The sequence below is a fragment of the Aotus nancymaae genome, unplaced genomic scaffold (assembly GCF_030222135.1).
Source record: "Aotus nancymaae isolate 86718 unplaced genomic scaffold, 86718_ANA_hifiasm-v0.15.2.pri h1tg000025l, whole genome shotgun sequence".
Taxonomy (NCBI): Eukaryota; Metazoa; Chordata; class Mammalia; order Primates; family Aotidae; genus Aotus; species Aotus nancymaae.
The window spans coordinates 19,482,009-19,506,378 of record NW_026988438.1 but is presented as its reverse complement, the minus strand read 5'-3'; the positions used below and the strand labels follow the sequence as shown (position 1 = coordinate 19,506,378).

Genomic DNA, 24,370 nt, shown 5'->3' with positions numbered 1-24,370 from the left:
TTTATGCCCTGCTTTGCTCAGGTGTAGTTTTCATATTCTACTTCCAAGGTAAGAGTTGGAACTCCACCCATACCATGAGAACTGAGAGGCAGTGAGGGGCAGATCTCCAAGAAACAATATGCACATAGAATATGTGTATTTTTCATTTTAATGACTGCTGTAAGGTTGCTTTCTAAAGACACTATAACAATTCACAGTTCCACCAAAAATTACGAGTACCTTTCCCCCCCACAACTTCATCAACAATATCTTAGCTTTCTTTTTAAATGCTTGCGTACCTGATGTTTACAAAGTGATAGCTCATTATTAGTTTTAATTTATAATTTCCTAGTTCCTAGTACTAGTGTTTTTAAACTATTTTTTTTTTCACGTATTCACTGGCTACTTGGATTTGCCTTTCTGTCAATGGATTCCCCAAATCCCATGTCTATTTTCCTATTGTTTGTCTTTTGTCCTTTTTGTGTCAGTTTATAAAAGCACTTTTTATGTTATAGCTAATTACCCTCTGTCTGTCCTCTGCATTGCAAATGGGTAAAGAAGAAGTAGCCCGGAACTCTGCACATGTTATCATCCTCCATCTTTATTGTCCATATTAGACCTATATTCCTCAGGAGGCAGTCCAGATCATTATGCCAGGACTACTGTGGGACAACTCCATCATTTATTTTTTTAATTATTATTTTTTATTTTTTTAAAGACAAGGTCTTTCTCTGTTGCCCAGACTGGAGTGCAGTGATGCAATCATAGCTCACTCTAGCCTCAAACTTCTTGGTTCAAGCCATCTTCCCCACCTCATCATTATTGAAAAACAAAACAAGATAATCCCTGGTCAAGGACAAGTTTTCATCACCCACCTCTGCCCCTTCCCTCATACACACACTGAGGCAAGATTGCCCAAATTTCAGTCATTCTGGAACCACCACCCCAATTTTTGCCATATCATTTAAGTTGTGTACTATTTATATTTCTGGAAATTGTCCTTTTTTGCACAGATTTATTTTAAAAGCATATATTGTTGCTATTGCATCAGTGTAACTACTGGTTATCTTTTTCCAATACTCATTAAAATAACTTCATAACTATGAAAATAAAAGACATTTGTGTACTATCCAAAACATACTTACCTTTGGGAAACTGCATTAGAGCATGTCAAGAGGATCACCAGGCTGGTTAGGGACAAGACCGAGGGTTTACAGAGCTGTGAGTTTCATGACCTCACCACTCACTGATCGCACAACCATTCCCATGGAGTGCTGTGGGTGGTAGGTTCATTTACATCAGAGAAAAGGCAGCATGGAAGAATGCAACTGCTGTACACATATTTGTAGTGGAAATTAGAATCCAGGTCTTTCTCCAAAAACAACACTGTAGTAGGGAAAAGGTGTTGGCTTGGCAGAAATAGACCTCAGTCAAGTCCAGTGGATCTACTGTACATGATATTCAGGGCCCAGGAAGCTGGAGCCCAGTGCCTACCAGGATTGTGCTATGAACATTCCACATTCTGGCTAGAACATTAGGGATTCTAAGGTTCTGCTGATTATGCTGGGGTCCAGGGCTTGAAAGTGGCAGCCATAGGACCCGGGGCTGTGGTAGGTCACAGTCCCTGAGTGGGTCTCAGTGTCCAACACTGTAGCTGGTGCCTGCCAGGTTCCCAGTGGCAAGGGTCACTAGGTCCAAAGAGAGATGTGCTGGCTGTGGGCATGGGGCCAGATCCTCCTACCAATTTTTCTCTCCCTCTTTCTCATCCAATTGCTTATCAGCTTCTCAGAGAATGGTTTTTTCTACAGCCCCAGGAACAATCAGAAACCAAGAGATGGAATTGAAGAGGGTGAGTGATCTGGAGCCCTGAGTCGGGTGCCCCATGTGTTCCAGCATTGTTTTTCCTTTTAATTGTGCCATCCGGGTTTACTAAAACTTTCATCTCAAAATTGTCATTTGGTGTTGATGGGAAGACATTTTAAAGGCTCTAGATGGTTTTGGTGAAACTTGGTTAAATTGGACTCAGATTAATTTGCTTTATCTGAAATATGAAAGGTGGATTCAAACAGTTTTAAATTTGAAGAAAAGCATGGTTTCTCCCACTTCACTTTTTGTATGACTTATGGCATACAAGCTTTTTGTTGTGAATAAGCCATTGAGTTTTGTTGTAATCAGACCCACTCAATGGTCATAGCTCCTCTTTTTTAGTTTTTAAAGGTCTTAGCTAATAAAATCCTTTGTTCTTTTTCATAAAAAAAAAAAAAAAAAAAACAACTACTTCAGTTTGGAGGCTTCTCTTGGTTTCCTTCCCCAAATGAAAAAATTTTGAAATGTTAGAAGTCATGCTGGGTTAAATTCATGAACCTGGAAATAAGGTTTTTAGTATCCTAGATTGGAACCATATAGATAAAATAAGGGACAGAATTTGAATTACTTGGAAAGTGCCCTGTAAAGCCAAGATTGCCATTTTTTACAAAGACTATGAGACTGAATAATTACTGCTGTCTGGTTTCCAGAGTAGAAAAGAATGTTAGTATCTGTAAGCAAATCAGTCTTCCTTACTAAAACCAAACCCATAGTTCTCAGCATTGCACTGAAATAAGAATCTCCTTTGAGGGGGTAGGGTTGGGGGAGGCTGAAGTAAAAGACCTAGCTTGTTTTCTTTGGTTTCGTCTTTCCCACAGATTTCTCTTTTTTAACCTCTTGGTCACCCCTATACGTACTCTAAGATAAACAGTGTTCCAGTGCTGTCCTGGCCCCTTCTCCCAACACACAGCACCTAAAAGCATAGGCCCAAGCATAGAAACAAATTCTTCCTTTTGTTCCCTAGCAAAATGGACTCATACTGGAAATTTTCAAAAGACTTTATCAAAATGCTGATGAAGAACAAAAAAAAAAAAAAAAAAGAAAGCAAACAAGTAAAATAAATCAAAAATCACAGATAAGATAATCTCTAAAGAGCGAAGTTTCTGATGCTAGCTAGCCCACTTCTAGGACTGGCCAACTGGCATCCCTGTTTCTGAGGAAACAGCTTGCTATTGCCTGGGAAGCCTGGTTCAACCTGTCAAGGGCCTCCCCTGAGTGTTTGCATCTTAGGCTCAGGCCAGTTCCCCTTTGTGCTTACATTTAATCTTCCCAACTAACAAAGATACGGTTTCTTAGACATCACGATACCTTTCACTTCCAAAACTGAGAAAGGGCTTTGAAGCCTTCACTGAGATCCTCATCTGCATCTTGGACTTTGCCCTAAGTGACAGGCAACAGACAGGACTTTGTGAAGGATTGCACATCAAGTGAGACCCCCCCTAAGCAGGTTGCTTTGATCCCCAGGGCTTCTAACTCTGATGTTCATATGCATTTGAGAGTTTAGTAATCAATATCTCAAGAAATTATAGTAAGCACTTGATGGAACTTTGGGTTAATCTTCTAGAATCCATCTAATGAATGGATTAAAAACTATACTAAAATCCAGAGAAATTTTTTCACTAGAAGTAACCAGACAACAAAGGAACATAGTGCAAAAAATAAGTAGCAACTAAGGAAAGAACTAAAAGATTCTGGATCAGAACAGAATAGCACAGCATGGCAAGACTCCAAATGTTACCACCCCCTCCCTTAGAGGTAACTAGCGAGTCACTGTAATCCAAAAATTTTTATTAATTCTCCCAAACCTAGAGAGAAACAAGTTGAGTAGGTATCCTATTCTTTATCTTATTCTAAAGATGAGAAGAGAAAATGGCTACTGAGAAGAAGTAAGTGGAATGAGGACCGAAAGAGAGAGGGCCTGACTCTCTGATGGAAACTCAGGTTCCTGAGTTATAAGCTGGATTTGAGGGCAGATCTAGAGTCCAAAGAGATCCCCTTTGTGGAAATGGGAAACACCTCTGATAAGCTCTGGCAAACTTTGACATTGGAAAATGACAAACCTCAAAAGAGAGAGCAGAGCCAGACATTCTACCAAAGTTTGGCACAGCCTCATCTGAGTTCTCCCCCTTGTCAAATGCTGAAAACAATGGAGTGAATAGAACATAAAATGCCATAAAACTGTAGCTTCTTGAAAAAAATCTCAAGAGTAGTGGTAAGGTGGTTAAGATCTCATGTACGCTATGTCAGAACAAATAGAAAGTGTGAACAGAGCTACGTAAGCATTAGTGGAATGGAAACAATAGAGCAACTATGTAAACCTTGCACAGCAAAATAAATAAAGGAGTATATGATAGCATGCAAACCACCCCCACAACACACACCACATAATCTGCCCTAGAAGAAAACACAACTTAAGTAACATGAAAATTTCCCTACAAGTGCTTTGAACTAGAAAACAATCAAATGAGAAATAGATTCAGTGAAGCAAGCCTCAAAGTCAAGATAGTAAGATATCAGAATGAGATGAAAAGGCAGATAGCTCCAAGGAAATAAATTGAAGGCCAAATAATTTGAATATAAGGCAGGGCTTCTGAGTTTTCCCTCTTCATTTCTTTATTTCTGCTAATTGTGAACACACGGAGAATATTTGTCACATATTCTAAGCCTACTTACTGTGGTGGTCTCTGGTAGCTGCTTTATTCCTCCATCCTCTAGCCTAGGAGGAGCCTTTATCTGGGAGGAGGTGGGACTTCACTTTCTTTCCACTGGTAGACTTCTCAGCCTCTTTCATCCCCTGCATACCCAATTTTAGTACTAAGTTCCCAGTGTTATATATACACGAGTGATTTCTGTTTTCCTGGTTGAATTCCTAACTTCATATAACCATCTTTAAGACAAAAAGCACTTTAAGATTTTGACTATCAGGCAGGTATTAGGAGGATTAGAACATTGATGCTAAGGTTTAAATGTTGCTGGGGAACCAGGGGAGAAACCTGGTATATCACTTCTGTCTGAGGTAAAGAAAAGGGGTGATGATAAAAATCTCAGACAGGTTGAAGGGGAATCTGAAAACATTAGGAACTTGTCACTCACTTTCTAGAGTTTACTCCGAGTCCACTGGTCTCTTAGATAATATGAGGCTAATGTGACTCTCAAACAATAGGTAACAGTAGGAAATGAACTCAAGGACTACATGTCAGAATCCCTTGGACATAAGAATTTTGTAGGGAAAAGAAAAAAGTAAAAAGTAAAAAGCCCTAAAATTCCCAACATGGGGGGTGGAGTACAGGCAAGGCAGCTCTTGCGAGAGCTGGCAGAATTGAAGAGAGATAGGTCTTTCCCAGAGAATACTAGACCACACATCTAGAAACCACAGCAGGACTGCAGATGCTAGACGTGACACTCCCTAAGAAGGGGACAGATAAGATTCACACAGTGAGGCTAGCAAGGAAGAGGAGGAGACTCAGGCCAGTCACACCTTAGTGCCAGGGTAACACATAGCCTTTGCTCCCAGAGAAGTATAGCATCCCCAACGTAAAGGGGGAAGAAGTGAACCCTAAATTTCATTTAATATTTACTCAAAGGAGGATGAATTAATTGACTGAACTTAACTTTGCAAGTTTATAGTTTTCTGCCACTAGCAGAAATGGGAAATTTGACATTATGCTGAATTGTGATGTAAAACTGAATTCTGATATTGAGAGGCCTAGATCAAATTCCACCTTCCTTAGTCCACCCAATCTGAGTGAAGAGTTGCTCCTGTACTTAGCTGCACCTCTCTGATAGTACCTGTCTCGCCAGAGAGGCAGAAGAACTCACACTGCCTGGACTCCTCCCAGCTCTGTTGCTTACTAGGCACATGCTTTCTGTGTCATAATTTCCTTATCAGTAAAATGAGAATAAAATAGTATCTTCCTGTAAATGGTTGTTGTGAGGACCAGATGAGTTAATCTATGTTCTGCACTCAGAACACTGTCTGGTACATGATAAGTTTTCAATAAACATGCAGTCACATGTTACTTAATGATAGGTATACCCTGAGAAATGCATAGTTAGGCAATTTCATAATTATGTGAATGACATAGAGTATACTTACACAAAACTAGATTGTATAGCCTGTTATACACCTACGCTAAATTAACCTATTGCTCCTAGGCTACAAACCTATACAGCATGTTACTGTGCTGAATACTGCAGGCAATTGTAACACAATGGTAAGTATTTGTGTATCTAAACTTATCTAAACACAGAAAGGGCACAGTAAAAATATACGGTATTTCCAGCTTCATCCATGCTGGAAATCATCATTCTCAGCAAACTAACACAGGAACAGAAAACCAAACACTGCACGTTCTCACTTATACATGGGAGTTGAACAATGAGAACTCATGGACGCAGGGAGGGAAACATCCCACATGGGGGTCTGTTGGGGGATAGGGAGCTACAGGAGGGATAGCATTAGGAGAAATACTTAATATAGATGATGGGGTGATGGGTGCAGCAAACCACCATGGCATATGTATACTTATGTAACAAACCTGCACGTTCTGCACATGTACCCCAGAACTTAAAGTATAATTATATATATACACACACACACACACACACATACACAGTATTATAATCTGAAGGGATCACCATCCTATATGCAGTCTGTTAACCAAGATATTGTTATGCAGCACATGACTAGATACAGATGTAGAGATAGAGATATATATTATGACAGTGCTGGAAAACAAGATGAGGGCCAGAAAATGTTAAGAATCCCTGAAAAACAGAAAGCAATTGAGATCAGACTGATGGAGAAAGCCACAGCCTAAAACACACATAAGAGAAGACTAATGGAAGAGTGTATTATGGAGTTGCTCCAAGCTCAGCATCATTGAATATAAAGAGCATGAAGGAGTTGTGGAGCAGCTACCTGGGTGCTGACCTTAGAGCACTATGGCTGGTTGCCTCTCTACCTTCTCAATTGTCTCAAGAAGTAGGCAGCAGAGTCGCAGAGGCAACTGCCCCAGGTTAACAATGAATGTAAATTATTGGCCTGGAAAGGCAGGGAAAGATGTACTACCAACACACTGAACCTGGCAGCACGTCCCAATCCTCTCCCACACCACAGAGGTGGAAATAGCCTATATACATACACCTAAATCCTAACTTGATTGTGCTAACACAATCAAGAATCATGAAATCCAACAAAGGCAAGAGCCAATTTATTGAGACACATTTAATAGAGGGGGACATAACACCTTGAAATTAGAAATTTCTCCTATAGAAAATGGCAAGGACCAACAAGATTCCAAAAGAAATGACGAAGCTAGTAAGTAGATTGGCTTGCCACAACTCCATAGGTGCTAAAAGTAGACAGTGAGACTCAATGGATCCATGCAAGATGGTTTATTACTCATAGCGCAGCCAACAGCAGGAACATAAGCATGGTAGCACAAGTTCTCCTGCCCCCAAGTCCCATGGAACAATCATATTGTGGCTATAAATACAACCAGTTGCACTGCAGCTAAGGAACCCAGGGCTAAGAGCTTATGACTTTTTATAGCAAGCAGTGAAATATCTAGTCCCTAGGGAGCAATTGTGACTATAGTTACACTGTGGTTGCCTTGACCTATTTAATTGACTAGGTTACTAGATACAGAATAGATGCAGGGTCAGGGAATGATTATTCCAAGAAATTTGGCACACTCAGCAAGGAAATTCAGAGATGCTCAGGGTCTAGGATGGATGCCTTTCTCAACACTATCATTAATATGCTCATGGAGATATCCATGAAATGAGAACAGACTATTCTGGAAAAGATTGTGAATCTTGGAAATTAAAAGTATAATCAGCATAAACATAGCTAAAGAGTGAATTACAAGCTCAATAATTGAGCCATTCAGAATGTAGTTCAAAAGAACAAGAGATAGAGAGTCTGTAGAAAAAAGAGACAAGAGTTCATGCTAACACTAATGTAATAGCAGTTTCAGGAGGAGAGAAATGGAAGAGAGGAACTAATGAAAGAAAAATCTACAGAAAAATATCTTTGGGCTGGGCGTGGTGGCTCATGCCTGTAATCCCGGCACTTTGGAAGGCTGAGGCAGGTGGATCACAAGGTCAGGAGATCGAGACCATCCTGGCCAATATGATGTGAAACCCCGTCTCTATGAAAATATATAAATTAGCTGGGCGTGCTGATGTGTGCAGATAGTCTCAGCTACTTGGGAGGCTGAGGCAGGAGAATTGCTTGAACCCAGGAGGCAGAGGTTGAGATTGCGCCACTGCACTCCAGTCTGGCGACAGAGAGACACTCCATATATACATATATCTCTTTAAAGTTTTGAAGAAAATGGTGTTGAAACTAGAACATATTAACGGACTAAGCCAGTTGTGCTCTAGACAGTATACAAAATAAAAACATTTAGACACTTAAAGAGCCAAAGAGTTTATCACTCACAGACATCTAAAAAAATACTCAAGAATATAATCCAGCAAAATGAAAAATGAATCCAAGGGGAAAATGTGGGATTCCAGAAAGAGTAGTAAGCAAATAAACTAGTAAAATGAAAAATTAATTCTAAATAATTTATTGTAAGTCAACAGCAATTTAAATACGTCTAATAATCATTAATAACTTTAATAGCAGTTAAATTCCATCTGATTTCTCAAATCCATGTGATATAGAAATCATATGGAAGTTTAACTGCTATTAAATAGTTAAAATTATTTAACTGGGAAGTGGTATGGGGAGAAAGAGAAGAGTAAAAACATATTAGGATCTTTGTCTAAGTTGAGACTGTAGATCCTGATTAAATGATGACAGAAAGATGCATATAAAATATCGCCCCAAATTTTTAAAGCAACAGCTCGAGAATAGAAATATAATATGTATTTTGAGGCCACTAGAGGAAATAAAGGAATAAAGAATAAATTGATGGAATAGGATATGCCTTGCAAATGCTATTGAAAATGAAAGCAAGTGTAGCAATATTATGCAAAATAGAATTCAAGTCAAAAAAATCATTGTCAAAGAAAAAGTGATATTCCATATTGACATATAGTACAGTACACCAAGATGGCATATTACAAACTTTTATTCACCTAACAACAGTTTTAAAATAGATGTAATAGGTAAATATAATATAAGAATAATTTTAATATATAAAATCTTGTTATTTTCATATACTCCCCATTGTTTTTTTCTCTTAGCGGTTCTTGAAAAATTTTTCCTTGCAGAAAAACTTTATTTTTGTATTATAAATTTATTATAGTACCAATAAAAAGTTTTGTTTTGATATTTGGCATAATATATTTTGATTCCAGGCATCTCTAGGCATTTGAAATTGTGATCCTTCATGGGAGAAGAGGATCATGGGTGGAACTTTATGGAATAGCAACATTTCAGACATTGGTAGAAGTGGAACTAGTTGAAGAAACTGAAAAAGAATGGCCAGAGATGTTTTAAGAGAACTAGGAGAAATGATGCAGAAGTCATGAAAAATGTAATCAAGAGCAAATAAGTAACCAGATAGAAAACATACAATCAAACCTCAGGGCTTTAGGGTGAAATAATCTGGTACCTGATAATGCCATAGAAATAGCTAGAACCTCTTTCTTCAGGAATAGAACAGAAAAAAAGAACCTACTGATTCATGTGGCACATAGGTCAGCTGTAACCTCATTAGTTTTCCAATAAGGGCAAAAATGAGTGTTAAAAGAGATGGCTGGTTAGTTATACAAATGCTCAATCTAAACCTCCACTATGGAACCAGAGCAGGCCATTTACTGACATAATGTGTTGAGGAGGGAACTTCTTCTCTACAGTGCTCTTCGCCAAAACTCATCCCCCTCTAATCATGAGAAAAGCATCAGACACATCCTTTTTGAGGGGCATTCTACAAAATATATGAAAGTACTGAGGATAGTAGTCCTCAAAACTGTCAAAGTCATGAAAAACAAGGCAAGAGTGAGATATTGTTGTAGGCAATGTGGTATTCTGGATGGGATCTTGGAACAGGAAAAGGACATTAGTGTAAAGACTGATGAAATCCTGATAAAATCTGGAGTTTAGTTAAAAGTCATGTGCCAGTGTTAGTTTCTTACTTTCAATAACTGTACCATGGTAGTGTAAGGTATAAGCAATAGGGAAACTGGGTGAGGGATATACAGGAACTCCCTGTAGACTCTTCACGATTTTTCTGTACATCTGAAATTATTCCAAAATAAAAAGTTTAGTTTACAAAAAAGCTGTGGGAAGCACGTAGAGCTCGGAGAACAGTGGCCAAGTCATGTGTCCTCTGTTTCCCTGCTTCTGCCTCCCAAAAGGAGGCTGTTCTTCACATAGCTGAGGCAGCAGAATCTTTCCCATTCACCTTGCCTTTTCTTTCACTCAACTTTCCCATGGGTATTTCAAAGATACTTTCAGCTAGGAGGAAGGAACATTCAATAGGACTGAATTTGAAAGCTGAACTGTAAAATTTTTTCCCCAGCCCAATCAGATCTGCATCCAATCAAACAATTTGAAATTAAATAGGAAGGTCTGACCTTTCCCACAGAGCCTATGAACTCTGTCCCCAAAATAATAGAGAAGAGTGACTTTATTGTTGCTGTATCACAAAACAACTAGGACATTAATTCTAGACCCTTTATTTAAGAAGATGTTGCAGTAATAAAATGAGCCATTTAATGCTTTTTTCCAAATTCCGAGTTTTTATTCTAGAACTTTCAAATAATCATACTGTTTGTTTTTCCATAAAACAAGAGGAATAAAAATACTTATTTTGGAGAAGTTTTTAAAGCTTTGTGGCAAAAACAGATGGGGAATTACTTTTTTTTTTTAATATTTAAAGGGTTAATTAGTTAAGTAGGAACATCTTGGCAATACCATCCTGAATAACAACACATGATATTTTAAAATACAATGGTGTTGCCAATTTGTTTTTCCTTACTGGGTTTTGGGGTTGTTTTTTTGGAACTTTGCTCATCAAAGTTATATGATGCCATTTCATATTTTTCCAAGAAATAGGAGAAAAGATTAAGAAGATGTATATCGTACCAGTGGAAGAAATGTCTAGATACATGAAAATAATGAAGTAAAATGCTGGGGTATAGATGAATATGGCTTAAAACAGAAATGACTAAATCAAATGCACTTTTACATAAAATTGAGCAATAAAAAGGATTTGCATTTATTTTTGTATTTAATACTTTTTTCTTGTAGGACGTGCTATAAAGAAGGGTTGTCAGTTGTGCACAAAAGATAGGAAAGTAAGTTAACTTTCTTATGAGGAAATTGTTCTGGGAACGTTATAAAGTCACAATTTACAGTTGTCATTTAAAAGATATGCTAAACTTTGTTTTACACAATGTTTATAACAGGAATGTCTCATAACAGTTATTAAGATCTATTTATGCATTTCAAACCATTCTTTGAGGATCTGGAAATAAACAGTGGAGATAATTGAGTACAAACATGTACTTCTTTCTGGAAAATTATACTTCAAAAAGAAAATAATTCTTTGCTTGAAAAAATTATACTGAAATTTTGGGATAATTTTTTGTAAGTAAAGGAAAAGATGGATCTTTTGAGATGTGGTGACAATTTCCTTCCCACTTCTATTTCCTAAACTGGAAAGAATGACATACCATTCCTTAACCACAGTGTAGCTAAAGCCCTCTTCTTTGATGATTAAATGTCTGAAATCATTACTTTTCATTTAAGATTTGAAAGAAAGCAGAAATGCTTTAAGTTATGAGAGAAATGACCACCTTGTGTCACAGACAGGCTTGCAGCAACCCTCATAAAAATCACTGTAGGCTAACTTGTATCGGACAACTGACAACACTAAAAACAGTAGCTTGAAATCACTACTTAGAAAAGGGCACACTCGAGTTGGTATCACTCCTAGTGATCTGGATATACACCCTCTGCCCTGTCTTATCTTCCTCTAAGAAGATAAATGTCAATCACTCGTCTACTTTAATGAGGACCTAGGCTTATGGCTCATGGAATTCTCCACCCAGTTCGTACTACCATTGCCTTACATGCTTTCCACAGCCAGCGATGACCCGGGCATACTCTGTCTCAGTCAGTGTCCTGCCTTCCTCAACCCTGTGTAGTAAGACATCAATTCTGTGGCATCCCTGAACCCTGCACAATCTACACTGGCGTTTGTATTCTCACTCCCTTACATCGTACCTACTCAAGAAGAAAAGACCATCCTCCAGTCCTTTAACACTCTTCTTTTCCCTTCAGTTTATTGGCCCTCTCCTATGGACTTTCTTCCCTCCTGTGAATTCTCATGACTGTTCACCTGAATGCAATATTCTTCCAGTTTTTGTTGTTGTTAAATGTTTTATAATGGAAGTTTTCAAATATACCAATGAAGAAAGCAATATAATAAAAGTTTATACCCCCAAGAGCCATCTTGGCCAACCTTTTTCTAATGTATGCTCTTCCCCCTGAAATGGATTATTTTGAAGCAAATGATGATATGGATACCATATCGTTTTATTTAAAATATTTAAGCATATGTCTCTAATCAACATTTTACTTTAAAATATTACAAGTTCATCCATGATCATACCTAAAAGTTAACAACTTCTTAATATTATCAGACACCCAGAAAATAATAAATTTGTCTTGTTGAGTCATCTTTGTTTGTTTGAATCACATTCATACATTGCAGTTGGCTGATATATATCATAAGTATCTTTGAATCTATATGTTCCTTCTTCCTTGTTTTTTTTCTTTTTTGAAACTTATTTGTTGGATAAACTAGATTGTCCTCTCATAGTCTGGATTTTGCTGGTCACATCCCAGTGATGCACTTTTTTATCATGTTCCTCTTTTTCCCTGTTCTTTTGTACTTATAAACTGATAATTAGATATAAAGGCTTTATCAGATTCTGTTTAATTTTTTGGTAGGAATGCTTCATGCTGAGAGGCCCTTGGAGGCAGATAATGTTTATTGTCTAGCATTTGATGATGTTAGCAACCAACAATGTTCCTTACCTAGATCTATTACTTCCCTGGGAGTTGTAAAAACTATGTCTACTTTAATGGCTTTGTCCTCTTTTTTTAAAATTTTATTTTTTGTGGATACATAGTAGGCGTACATATTTATGGGGCACATGAGATGTTTTGATACAGGCATGCAATGCGTACGCCCTCTTTTTTTTAACTGCTCTGGATCCACGTTCCACAGCTCTGATTGGTCATTTGTCCTTCGGTTTATATTTTCCTTTGCTGTGCATTACTAGCTGATTGCTGCTTGAGCATATTTCATCAACATCTGCATTAGTACAACTACAAAGTCACAATTTCTGATCTCACCTGAGCCCAAATATTACCCATCCTTGCTTTTGGTTAGCAACATTGCCTAAAATTTCCCACAGCAGCAATTCCCTCATCCCATCAATATCAACGGATGTATTCATCTCCAATTTTATGGAAAAAATTGAGGACTTACATATAAACGTCATTCCGCAACTGATAACATTGCTGTCATTTTTACACAACGTTACTTATTCTTATTCTTCCTTTTAGAGGAAGAATACCTACTCCACTTCCCCTATACCTCTCTTTCAGACTTGAACATGTACATTTTTGAATCGTAAATCATATTATTTGAATTGTTTTTATGTTCACCTTTTCCTTGTTCTCAGCTCCTTGTGGACAGAGTCCATGTTTTATTCATCTTTGCATATCTAACACCTCACACATTTCCCACACATGGCAAGCATTCAATAACTATTGAATTAACTCTTGACCCATTCAAAGAAGGGTAAATTAATTCACTATACTCTATAATGAAGCGAGGTAGAGAATTTAAATTTTTTAAAAATATCAGTCATTATGAAAACACTGGGAGTATGTGTATTTGAGTGTAATTTAAAAAATATTTCCAGTACCTCATAGAAATGAACTAAGAGATAATTCCACATGGTCAACATAGAATTAGGGTGTTATCCTTTGGAAAAAGATCCCCTGCTCTCCCAGAAGTTGGAAGGATGCAAAGCTCTTAGTGGTAGTTTCTGCCACCTCCTGTACTCCCAGAGAAAGTGCCAGAGTTTATAAGATGTTAACTCGTAAAGCAACCAAGAATATTTGAGCTCTTTTTAGACTAAAAAGAGGATGAACAGATGTCTTGTATATTGTGCTACTTTATACCCACTTCTCCATTGACCTGGAGAACATATATACCAGCTCCTTTTCATTTCCCAAAATATTCCAATTTGGATGATAAATGATATGCTTATTCTTCTTAACTGAAAGGGAATCTTCCTTAGATTCTTTTTGAAACATTTCCTTGTGATTTCATAGTATAGGACTAGCCTTCCTAGAGTTAGAAAGCATTCTTACCAAAAACTCAGTCATAAAAATCACATTTACAACTCCCCATACACACACAACTCATAAACATAGCATATGAAAAGCATATTGTATTTTTGTTGATATTTTATATTAGAAATAAAATTTTAAAAATCAGGCTAACTAAAAAAGGTGAAGCATCTCGTTATCTGTGCTTTTATTGCCATTCAAAGTCATTATGCATCCCCGTTGAATCCTTGGAACCAAAGTTCTCAATCATGGTGTCACAATGGTGAGACTTGTCATAAGCACATTTTTTGCTTTTTGCTAATGAGCATCATAAGACTGACTTTTGCAACTGACTTAAACAAATAAAATATTGGAATAGATTCTAGGTTTTCTCTATAATCACATCTTTCTTACTAATTGTGACCTGATATGGATGGTTGGTTGAGACAAAAAGGAGTCAAGTTATAGCAAGCCCAGTGGGATTTGTTGAATCTGCCACAGCCTACCTTATCTATTGTACAGTTCATAGGAAATGACGATTGCTCATATGCTTGTAAAATGCATTTATAAATGTTATTCCTTACAATCCACAAAGAGAGGCCCACTTTGATATTTATTTTTCTGAAAAATTGTGTGTGTGTGTGTGTGTGTGTGTGTGTTAGGGTATGGAGTTGGGGATAGTGGAAGGTGATGGATCCAAATCTGGATATTCCAGTGAACATGTGGATATCACCTGTTGGGAGTCCTTCCGCTGGAAAAAAATATATGGACAACCAGTGTTGTGGATTATTTTCCATGGCAACTATTCCCAGCACTTTACCGCTATTGGCATGATCCTCCTTTCAGGGTCTGACTTTCCTTGAGAATTTTAAGACCATCTGGCAGGTTCAGGTTTCCTCATTTTTCATCTGAACCAATTCAGTATCTTTTCTCTAACATTGGCCTTCCCCTTGAGAAGTCTATTCTCATTTCTGAGGTGAATCCCTTGGTGCTCACCTCTATGTATGTGTCATACTCGGAAACGCATGCACATTCACAAACTCAAAACCTTTCTCATTTCCTTGTTCCCTCTGACAAATCCAGCCTGTTTCTGTGCATTGACTTCCTTCTGAGTTCAGACAAAATGGAAAAAACAAACAAAACCAAATCTTCTCTTTGTTTCTTTCTAGAAGTTGAAGTATTTATTCTGTGCTTATTTTACCATTGCTTCCGTATCACACAGTGTGATTTAATCCTTAGCAACCTGATTTAGAGGTTACAAAAGACTCTAACCAAATGCAACAACCTTTCAAATTAATCACTCATTCCTTTTGGAAACTTGCTTGTTCCTTGGCCATCTTGGCATTATACAGGCCTTGTTTCTTCCCTCATCATTTTGTTTCCTTTACCAATTCCTCTTCTTTATTTTCCTAAATGAGCGAATTTCTTCACACTTCCTCGTGCCACCTCTTCCACAGTCCTGGTCTCTACCACAACCTGCATATAAAGAAATTCCGAATTCACATCCTTGAACCTAATGACCCCCAATAGTGATGCTCACAGCTGCTTGATTGGCATTTCTTTCTGGATACTTTTTTTTTTTTTTAATCACATCATGCTCAAAATTTCTTTAACTAAATTTATAATTTTGTCTTCCCCAAAGAAGCTCGTGTTCTTTACTTGTTTATTTCTGGTACCATTCTCTCATAATTTTAGAAATCATTGGCTTTTTCTTTTTTCGCTCATTGGCTCTCCATTCTTTTCTTTCACCTGGAACAATCCTAGATTTTCTACACACCCTATCCCCCAACTGCTGATATAATATTAAGCCATTGGATTTATACAACCTTAACCACTAAACATTGTTATGTACCTTCCCACTTTCTGCATGTTTTAATTTTAATGATCTTTTTATTAAAATAGCAATTGTAATGTCCATATAAACTTAATAAAACAGTTCTACCCTAAAATGAGTACTATAATTTTCCCATGAAACAATACTAACCATCACCCTAAAGCCTTTTAGGTGGCTTCTCAGTTGTGACACTCCAAAGAGGCTGATGGCTTCATATTTATATGGGTTATTTTCCTTAACTACAAGAAAAAAAATCATGTAATTTACCTTAAATTATACATTACCAATTAGGAATTTTGAATATAGTATACTGTTCTGGGGGGCAATGTGAAGTTCTGGTCTTTGATAACTTTTTAGGTTTAGTTAAGGTATTAGTCACATATTTTTGTGGTAAGGCACAGAAACCAAACTCAAACTAATTTAATAAAAAGGGGAATTCATTGACTCACAATATTGGGAAGACCAGGTGCGGCCTTGCCTTCTTGCACAACTCAAACAAAAGATGTCCTTCCCATTTTCCTCTTTCCTTTCATCTCTCAGCTCTGCCTCCCTCTGGGAATTGATTTTATTTTCTCTTGTGGTAAAAAGACATTCTCCATACAGCTGGGCAAGAGGCTGGCTGCCAGAAGATCTAACCCAATGTCTGTATACAACTCCAAAGAAGATTCTGATTGGCCCTATTGGGGTTTTTTGTCTGGTCCAGCATTGGTTACTGGACTACTGCCTTGGTCAAAAGACCATTCCAGTAGTAGGAACGGGGTAAAGCAAAATTTATTGGCAGCCACAGGACCACGCAAGGTTTGGGGAAGAGGTCCTCAGTAGATGAAGGCGTGATTACCAGAAAAAGAAGAAAGGGGACACAAAGTAGCAGACAGATTTTTAAAATAAACGACTTCAGTCTACCATTTTTCACCCTTGACCTTTGAGGACAGGCATATTCTATTTTCCCCATCCCAGTATTTTTAAAAATGCTCCTGGCAAAACAATGCAACTAAATCTCAACTGCAACTGGACTTATTCAAAGTCACTATCAGTTACTGCCCCCAGCTCTAAGTCTGAAATCTCAGAGATGTGTATTACTCTTGATTGTGTTTGAATACGGCTCCAGGCACTCCTTTAAGTCAGCTATATAATCAGTTAAACCAACTCCCAAAGACCCACTGTTCAATAGAAGAGATAAAGCAGGATAACAGCAGTAAAGGCTCCCATTTAGAAAGAAAGATAGTGGCCAATAATCCTATAGTATGTTCTGAGTCTGTAATACATTGTCGAGTTTCCTGGCTGCGCAGTGAGTTGTTGGTCGCCAGTCTAGCTGCTACCGAAGGAGTTTCTTTTCCTTAATTTTCTGAGTCCCCACCAGAGAGAGGCGTAGGGGAGATTGTCTCTTCTGGGACCTGCACTTCTTTAGGAGTTTGCCTGTGGTAGACTTGGTTACTGGGGACTTGGTTACTGGGGCCTGGGCTTAGCACTTAAGTGCACATACCTCTTAGCTGCAGGTTCAGATTTTTTTTCTGGCAATTCATTTCCCTTAAAGCCCTGCTAGATCTTGGACTTGATTCCCAGAGACTCTGAGTACTAATAACCAAGACCAGAAGTCTCTGTGGGCTGTAATCTTTGAATCTAGACTTTATCTTTGCAGTTCCAGGCCTTCAGCAACCATCTGGGAAGACAAGACTCATTCAGTGAAAGTGGCTTCAATCTTACATTTGCCTGAATGGCTTGATTTGACCTTCAGTCTTGGCCAATGTGAAACAAAAGCTGGCCTGTGATATAGCCTTGGTACTCAGGCAGTGTCTAAGGGGTGGTTGTTTACATTGGGGTGAATCATTACCTCAGCTGGTCCCAGGATGTACAGCAAGAAGTGATCGGGTGGGGTCTGGGTTCAATCTTACAGGATTGGTTACCAGCACAGAACCAGGCTACTTAGGTTAGAACCCAGGCTCCCCTATTTACTAGGTATCTGATCTTATGTAAGTCATTTAACTTCTCTGTGCCTTCTTGTTTTCTTCTATGAAGCGGACATAATAGTACCTAGCTCACAGGATTGTCATGAGTATGAAATGAGTGGATATATATAAAGGACTTAGAATAGTACCTGTCACATAGTAGGCCCTATGTAAGTGATAGCCATTTTTACCACTCTGTCCTCATTTTTTTTTTTTTACTCTTGCAGGTTCTTCTAGTCTTTTCTCCCATAATGTTTTTCACCTTTAGGCCTTGCTTAAGGGACTTAGAATTCCATTTTTCTATTTCCACATGATTATCTGAGCACCAGTGAGCAGTGTGGGAAGAGGGGTGAGGTAAGGCTTGTTGACGGCACCGGCTAGGCCATGTGTAACAGAGGAGCAATCCCAAAGGAAAGAGTGGGGGATGCAGGCAAGAGGAATGGAAAGAGTGATGCAGTGGTTTTAAAACCATTTATCACAGTCCTTATTACAACTTTGCGAAATAATATCTTTGGTTTTGTTTCCTAAATGTAGAGTCTGAGAAAGGGATTCAGGTACATGTGATTTCTGAGTGACTACTCTTCAGCAAAAATCCTATGGAGTGAGAGACTCAGGGAAGATAAGGGGCAAGAGCCAAGAAAAGATGAGGTCTTGGCTAAAGTCCGCTCTTGGTCTTAATCATGGGCAGCCCTTGGGCAAAAACAAAAAACAAAAACAAAAAAAAAATTACACAGCAGAGTTGTCGCTGCCTCGCAGAGTTGTCCCTGCCTTGGGGTAAGGATGCCCACTGTTTGGAACCCCGTATCAGTCATTCACTGGCCTGGGGAAATAGTAACCTCATGGGCTAGGTGGTCCCCATTCTTCATTTAAGAAGATGGGAAGCTGTGAGCCATTGGCAGTCAAAACTCTTTGCAGCTGAGGTTTGGATACATGGGCTTGACAAGGGAGATCTCAAGTCACCAATGGCATCTAGCACAAATAATAATAATAATTATTATTATTATTATAATGGCTATTATATATTGAATACTTATTGAATTAGTACTGAAACCTTCCTGGGATTGTGGTTATTATACTTGGACAACACTTTTATTTTTCTCTTTCCAAATATAGTGTATTTGATGTAGTGAAGAAAAGACATGCAAAAAATATTGTTTTCCATATTTTGAGTGTTGATTCAGTTCTGTATATTGGTTAAACTGTAAAGGTGAGTTGTCCTTATTTAAATTTTTATGTTCTTTATTTCGGTCGACTTGCAAATGCTAGTAATTTGCAACATTTGAAGGATTATAAATTATTACATTTGCTTTACATATTAAAATATAGCAAGTCCAAACCACCATGGCACATGTATACCTCTGTAACAAACCTGCACGTTCTGCATATGTATCCCAGAATTTAAGTAAAATAAAAATAAAAACATAGCAAGTCCAGGGATGCTCATTAGTCTTTCCTCCTAATATAGGCTTATTGGTTGTTTGCAGCAAGTATTCATTCAAATTAAGTCAACGCTCATTCTGATTGGTGGATCCTTCGCCATACCAGTTGCTAAATACTTTAAATTTCCATTTCTAAAAATCTCTGGTGTATGATATCCATAACTCACTTAAAGGATGTTTGTATTCTTATGCCGCTTTAGGAATTCCAGGATTTTTAAATAAGCTAGTCCTGTGTCTAGATACATTGCTATAATTTATATTTTCTCAGCTAATGTATTCTACACTGAGAATTGCTATTCAGAATAATGATTCACTAGGATTGGACAAATATTAAGCATCAAAGAATCTTTAAGTTACACTCAAATGTTGGACTTTTGGTATGTTATACAGTACTGACCAAGGCAGAAAAACATACCACTACCATTTAAAAAGTTTTCTTAAAGAGTTGAAACAAGAAACTTTCTAGGTAAGTCCTAGCTATATGAAAAACCCAATCTAGAACAACCAATTGTCTTCCTTTTTCCTTAATTGAAGTAAAAAGATACAAATTTTGCCCTCAAATCTCTGTTTCTTTCAGGTACTATCTGTTATATTTAAATCATATGTGTTTTTGCCTTATAAAGTTATACTTTGTGTAACTAGTATGAACAGAAACTCTAGTCTCCAATTTCATGTTTGCCCTTCTAGTTTCATTTTGCAAGACACCAAGCTAATAAACTACATAGTGCTTACTGAGACAGGGGAAAAAAACTTCGCAAGGGGTAGAAATACGCTTTCGCAGCAGGCATTGGTTGTCTCTTTGGTAATGGACTGCTGAAATTCAAACAAACCATACCCTGGTATCTATATGTATCTTTAGAGCTATAACAGCCTGAGGGAGTTGTTGTTTTATCTATTAAGATAGTACCAGAAATGAGTTTAGAGGTAAAATAATGAAAAAAATAAGCCAGTAGCCTAGTAGTTTACCAATTTAAAAATAAATAAATCAAATGTTACCTCCTCTAGCAACCCAGATTATTTTCAAATGTGATTGTTGTATTAATGGTAGTTTTATTGGAATATGTAATGTATGTTATTGTATCGTTACTTTCAATAATCATTTGTTAAAGAATCACATTGCATGATATTAGAAAAGATTAAAATAGCAGAAATTACTGATGTTCTGAACTTAAAATATGTTTCTTTTTATACATTTCAGTTGACATGTTTGGAATCGTGATGCTTCTACTCACTGCAATATTAATTACAGCATTATTTTGGTTCTGCCGCGCCTATCACTTTTACCTGCAGGAGTATGTTCATTTTATCCTTAGTTAGAATGAACTTTGGGATATCATTGAAGAGAATGCTAAGCTAGTCATCAGGAAATGTTTTACCTTTTTATGTAATAAAAATATATCTACATGGTAAGGAAAAATATCCAAAAAGTACAGAAGATTATAAAATGAAAAAAAAAAGTAACTTTCTCATCCCTCACCCCACCTCTAATACTTTCTTCACAGAAGCAATCCTTTTAGTATGGCTCTATTTTTAGTTCTTCTGTAGTTACCTCTATATATTTGATTTTGATGGTTATGTTTTCTTTTCACGATTTATTAACTTTAGATGTTATCTATTGACTCCCCATTATTAAAGCAGAAAAATTTATCTTGCACTATACACATTTTTTGTTATTTTGCTGTTAGTGGATATTATTATTGTATCTTTGGGGGTTGTTACTATTTTTTCTCATTATTTTTAGTTATTAGATATCAAGATTACTAATATTTCTCCTGCTGACTATCATTTTGACTTTGAGTAATCCATTTAATTCTTTGTTTCTATGTCTCAATACTTCTCCCATAAAAGATAAGAAAATTTGGATCCCTATACTTACTTCCTCTATCTCCTAAACTCTATAAGCTTTCTCATTAATTTGACCTTGTCAAATATTTACATTCTGTTTTGTGGCTATAATTATATCTTGAAATGCTTACTCTATAATTTGAGTCTAAAATTTGTTAACTACTAAAAATGATAACACACATTTATATATGATTATAAAAATATTGTTCACTAAAGAACCAAAGTGGAAGTAGGAAATATAATTCTATGCCACTAACCTATATTGCTTGAAAAAGAATTATCAAGTATCAAGATCAAATAGATTCTCTTTTCTTACTCTTTATTTCACAAAGTCATGCTATATTTCAGCTTACTTCATGTTACTTAATTGTAACTTTCCTATACAGCTTTTGCACTTTCTAGAATTTAAATTATCTTCATTATTTCTCATTAACAAAAACACATGTATCTTTATTCCCACCACTGTGATAACTCATTTTTATATTTGCTAAGATATGTTAGTTTTCTTCTTATAGACATTCTTCTTAAAGTCTTCTGACTTCCTGTTCTAACATGTAAAAATTAGTTTCTTTTTACTGCTTTACCGAATTAGGAGAATTTGGGGGGTCTCATATTTTCCTCTTTTTAGGTTCCTTTTTTCGTTTTGGTGGAGTACCTCCTCAAGTAAATTTTTCAAAGGGATTTCACAGAAGATTTGGAAAGTATTTGCATAGTTCATACATATCAACAAATTTGTTTTTTCTTCTTCATCCCAGTATGGTATTATTTTCTTTCTTCAGATTATACACTTTTTATAACAAAGAACTGTAAATAAGATAGACAGGACCCCAAAATAAGATAAATGCACATTTATAGGTCCATTGGTAAGTAAAATGTGCTTATAAAAAGTTAAGGTAAGTCACCATAGTGCTTGCAGAAAAACAAAACAAAACAAAACAAAAGATAAGCATTAGCCAATGTTTTGCTTGCTTATTTAAGACCTCAACTTGGTCAAGAACTCTGTGTTTTTCTGGCTTAGAGATGGTCTTTTCCTTATTAACATACAAAGACAAGTTAGGATAGAATGGAAGGTATTCCTTATTTTTTCCCTCTAAAACAAGCATGCACACATACACATACACATACACACATACAAATCAGAAAGAAGAACCAATAGGGCACATTACATATGTGGAAAGAGGCTGTTTTGTAATTTTTTTTCTTTTTTATATTTTCTTCTTAGGATCCTGGCTCCTTGTTGTCATTACTTTTTTATATAGTGCTTATGAGTAAAGTGGCAAATTCTGCCCATAAGTGTTGGGTCCTGAGCAAATATCCATCACTGAAGCTTCTTTTATCTGCATTTTTAATGAAAAACCCTGAAGGCTCTCTGCAAATATGGTCCAACAACTGTACTCAGTTCTAGTTTAACTCTGCTGTATATCTACCAGCTCTTCTTTCTTAATTTCCTCTAGAAATCTTATAGACCTTGTTAATTCAATGAGCACTGCATTCTGTAGAGGAATTTATCTTCTTAAGGACTTACTGCACTTCATAAACCAAAGATCCTGGTTAGGTTTTAGAAACATAACTTTTTCCTTTTTAGAAATATCCTAGAATGACCAATGAAATATCAAAATAGTTATTGGCATATTTGATCTAATATTATTCCACAATTATGATTATATAAATCAAAGCACTTTAAAAAGTTCTAAATGTTAGAGAATACAAGTTTTCCCTGTCCATGTACTCGATGCCTCCTTGATTCTTATCTATTCTTTTAGCAAATATTTTTTGAGTATTTATTAACCACTAAGCAGTGTCATTGTCATAGGGATATAACAATAAGCAAGAAAGATTAGGCTGGGCGTGGTGGCTCATACCTATAATCTCAGCACTTTGAGAGACTGAGGCGGGCGGATCCCCTGAGGTCAGGAGTTCGAGATTAGCCTGGCCAACATGGTGAAACCCCATCTCTACTAAAAATACAAAACTTAACCGGACATGGTAGCACGCACCTCTCCTCCCCAGCTACTCAGGAGGCTGAGGCTGGAGAATCGCTTGAATCTGGGAGGCAGAGGTTGCTGTGAGCCAAGATCACATCACTTCACTCTAGCCTGGGCGACAGAGTGAGGCTCTGTCTAAAAAAAAAAAAAAAAAACCAAAAAACAAAAAGAGAAACATCAAATCCTTGCCTTCATGGAGCTTATAACTTCCTAAGAGGACACAAACAAGTAAACAAGTATTTGTTAATTCTATTGCTAGCTTATTGATATTATCAATTATATTCCATTTATTTTAATTGCTTTTCTTAATTAAATATTTTAATTCTCCTGGTGGAGGGATAAAATAAGAATTTAATAAAGCAATGATAAAATATTACATAAGGCTGGGTGCTGAGGCTCATGCCTATAATCCCAGTACTTTGGGAGGCTGAAGTGGGTGGATCACTTGAGGCCAGGAGTTCAAGACCAGCCTGGCCAATATGGTGAAACCCCGTCTGTATTAAAAATACAAAAATTAGCTGGATATGGTGGTAAGTGCCTATAATCCCAGCTACTCAGGTGGCTGAGGCACAAGAATTGCTTGAACCCAGGAGGTTCAGATTATACACTTTTTATAACAAGGAACTGCAGATAAGATAGACAGGACCCAAAAATAGGATAAGAGGTTGCAGTGAGCTGAGATCGTGCCATTGCACTCCAGCCTGGGTGACAGAGAGAGATTCTGTCTCAAAAATAAATAATATTAAAAATTTAAAAATTGTATAAATGTAATCTAATGAAAAAACAATAGTTCCTATCACTTTTACTATTCTGAAAATAAGCCTAATTCTAAATTCACTATCATTTTGAACAGAAATCGTGTCTATTTTTATGCAAGACGAGAAACAGGTCCTGTTCACAACTGGAATGCTACTGGCAAGTGTTTTCATTTATTTGATGGAATGTCCCAGACTCCTTCAGTAACAGTTTGTTCCCTTGTTCCAAACATCAAAATTAAAGTATGAGTAGGGTCCAGGCGCAATGACTCACACCTGTAATCTCAATACTTTGAAAGGCCAAGGTGGGAGGATTTGCTTGAGGCCAGGAATTTGAGGTTACGGTGAGCACCTTGTATTGCATGCACATTGCACCATCGCATTCCAGCCTGGGCTACAGAAGGAGAA

The 24,370-nt window shown here is 37.0% G+C and overlaps 2 protein-coding genes across 2 annotated transcripts in view; both read left to right on the top strand.

The window, feature by feature from the left end:
• Window positions 1-24,370, top strand: part of CDK14 (cyclin dependent kinase 14) — a 763,966-nt gene that overhangs the window by 59,934 nt on the left and 679,662 nt on the right. The window lies entirely within an intron of this gene.
• On the top strand, window positions 1,684-24,211 carry PTTG1IP2 (PTTG1IP family member 2). The gene is given in 5 exon segments (XM_064380318.1): window positions 1,684-1,828; window positions 11,057-11,103; window positions 19,052-19,145; window positions 20,576-20,669; window positions 24,052-24,211. Coding segments are annotated over 5 exon segments (540 nt in total).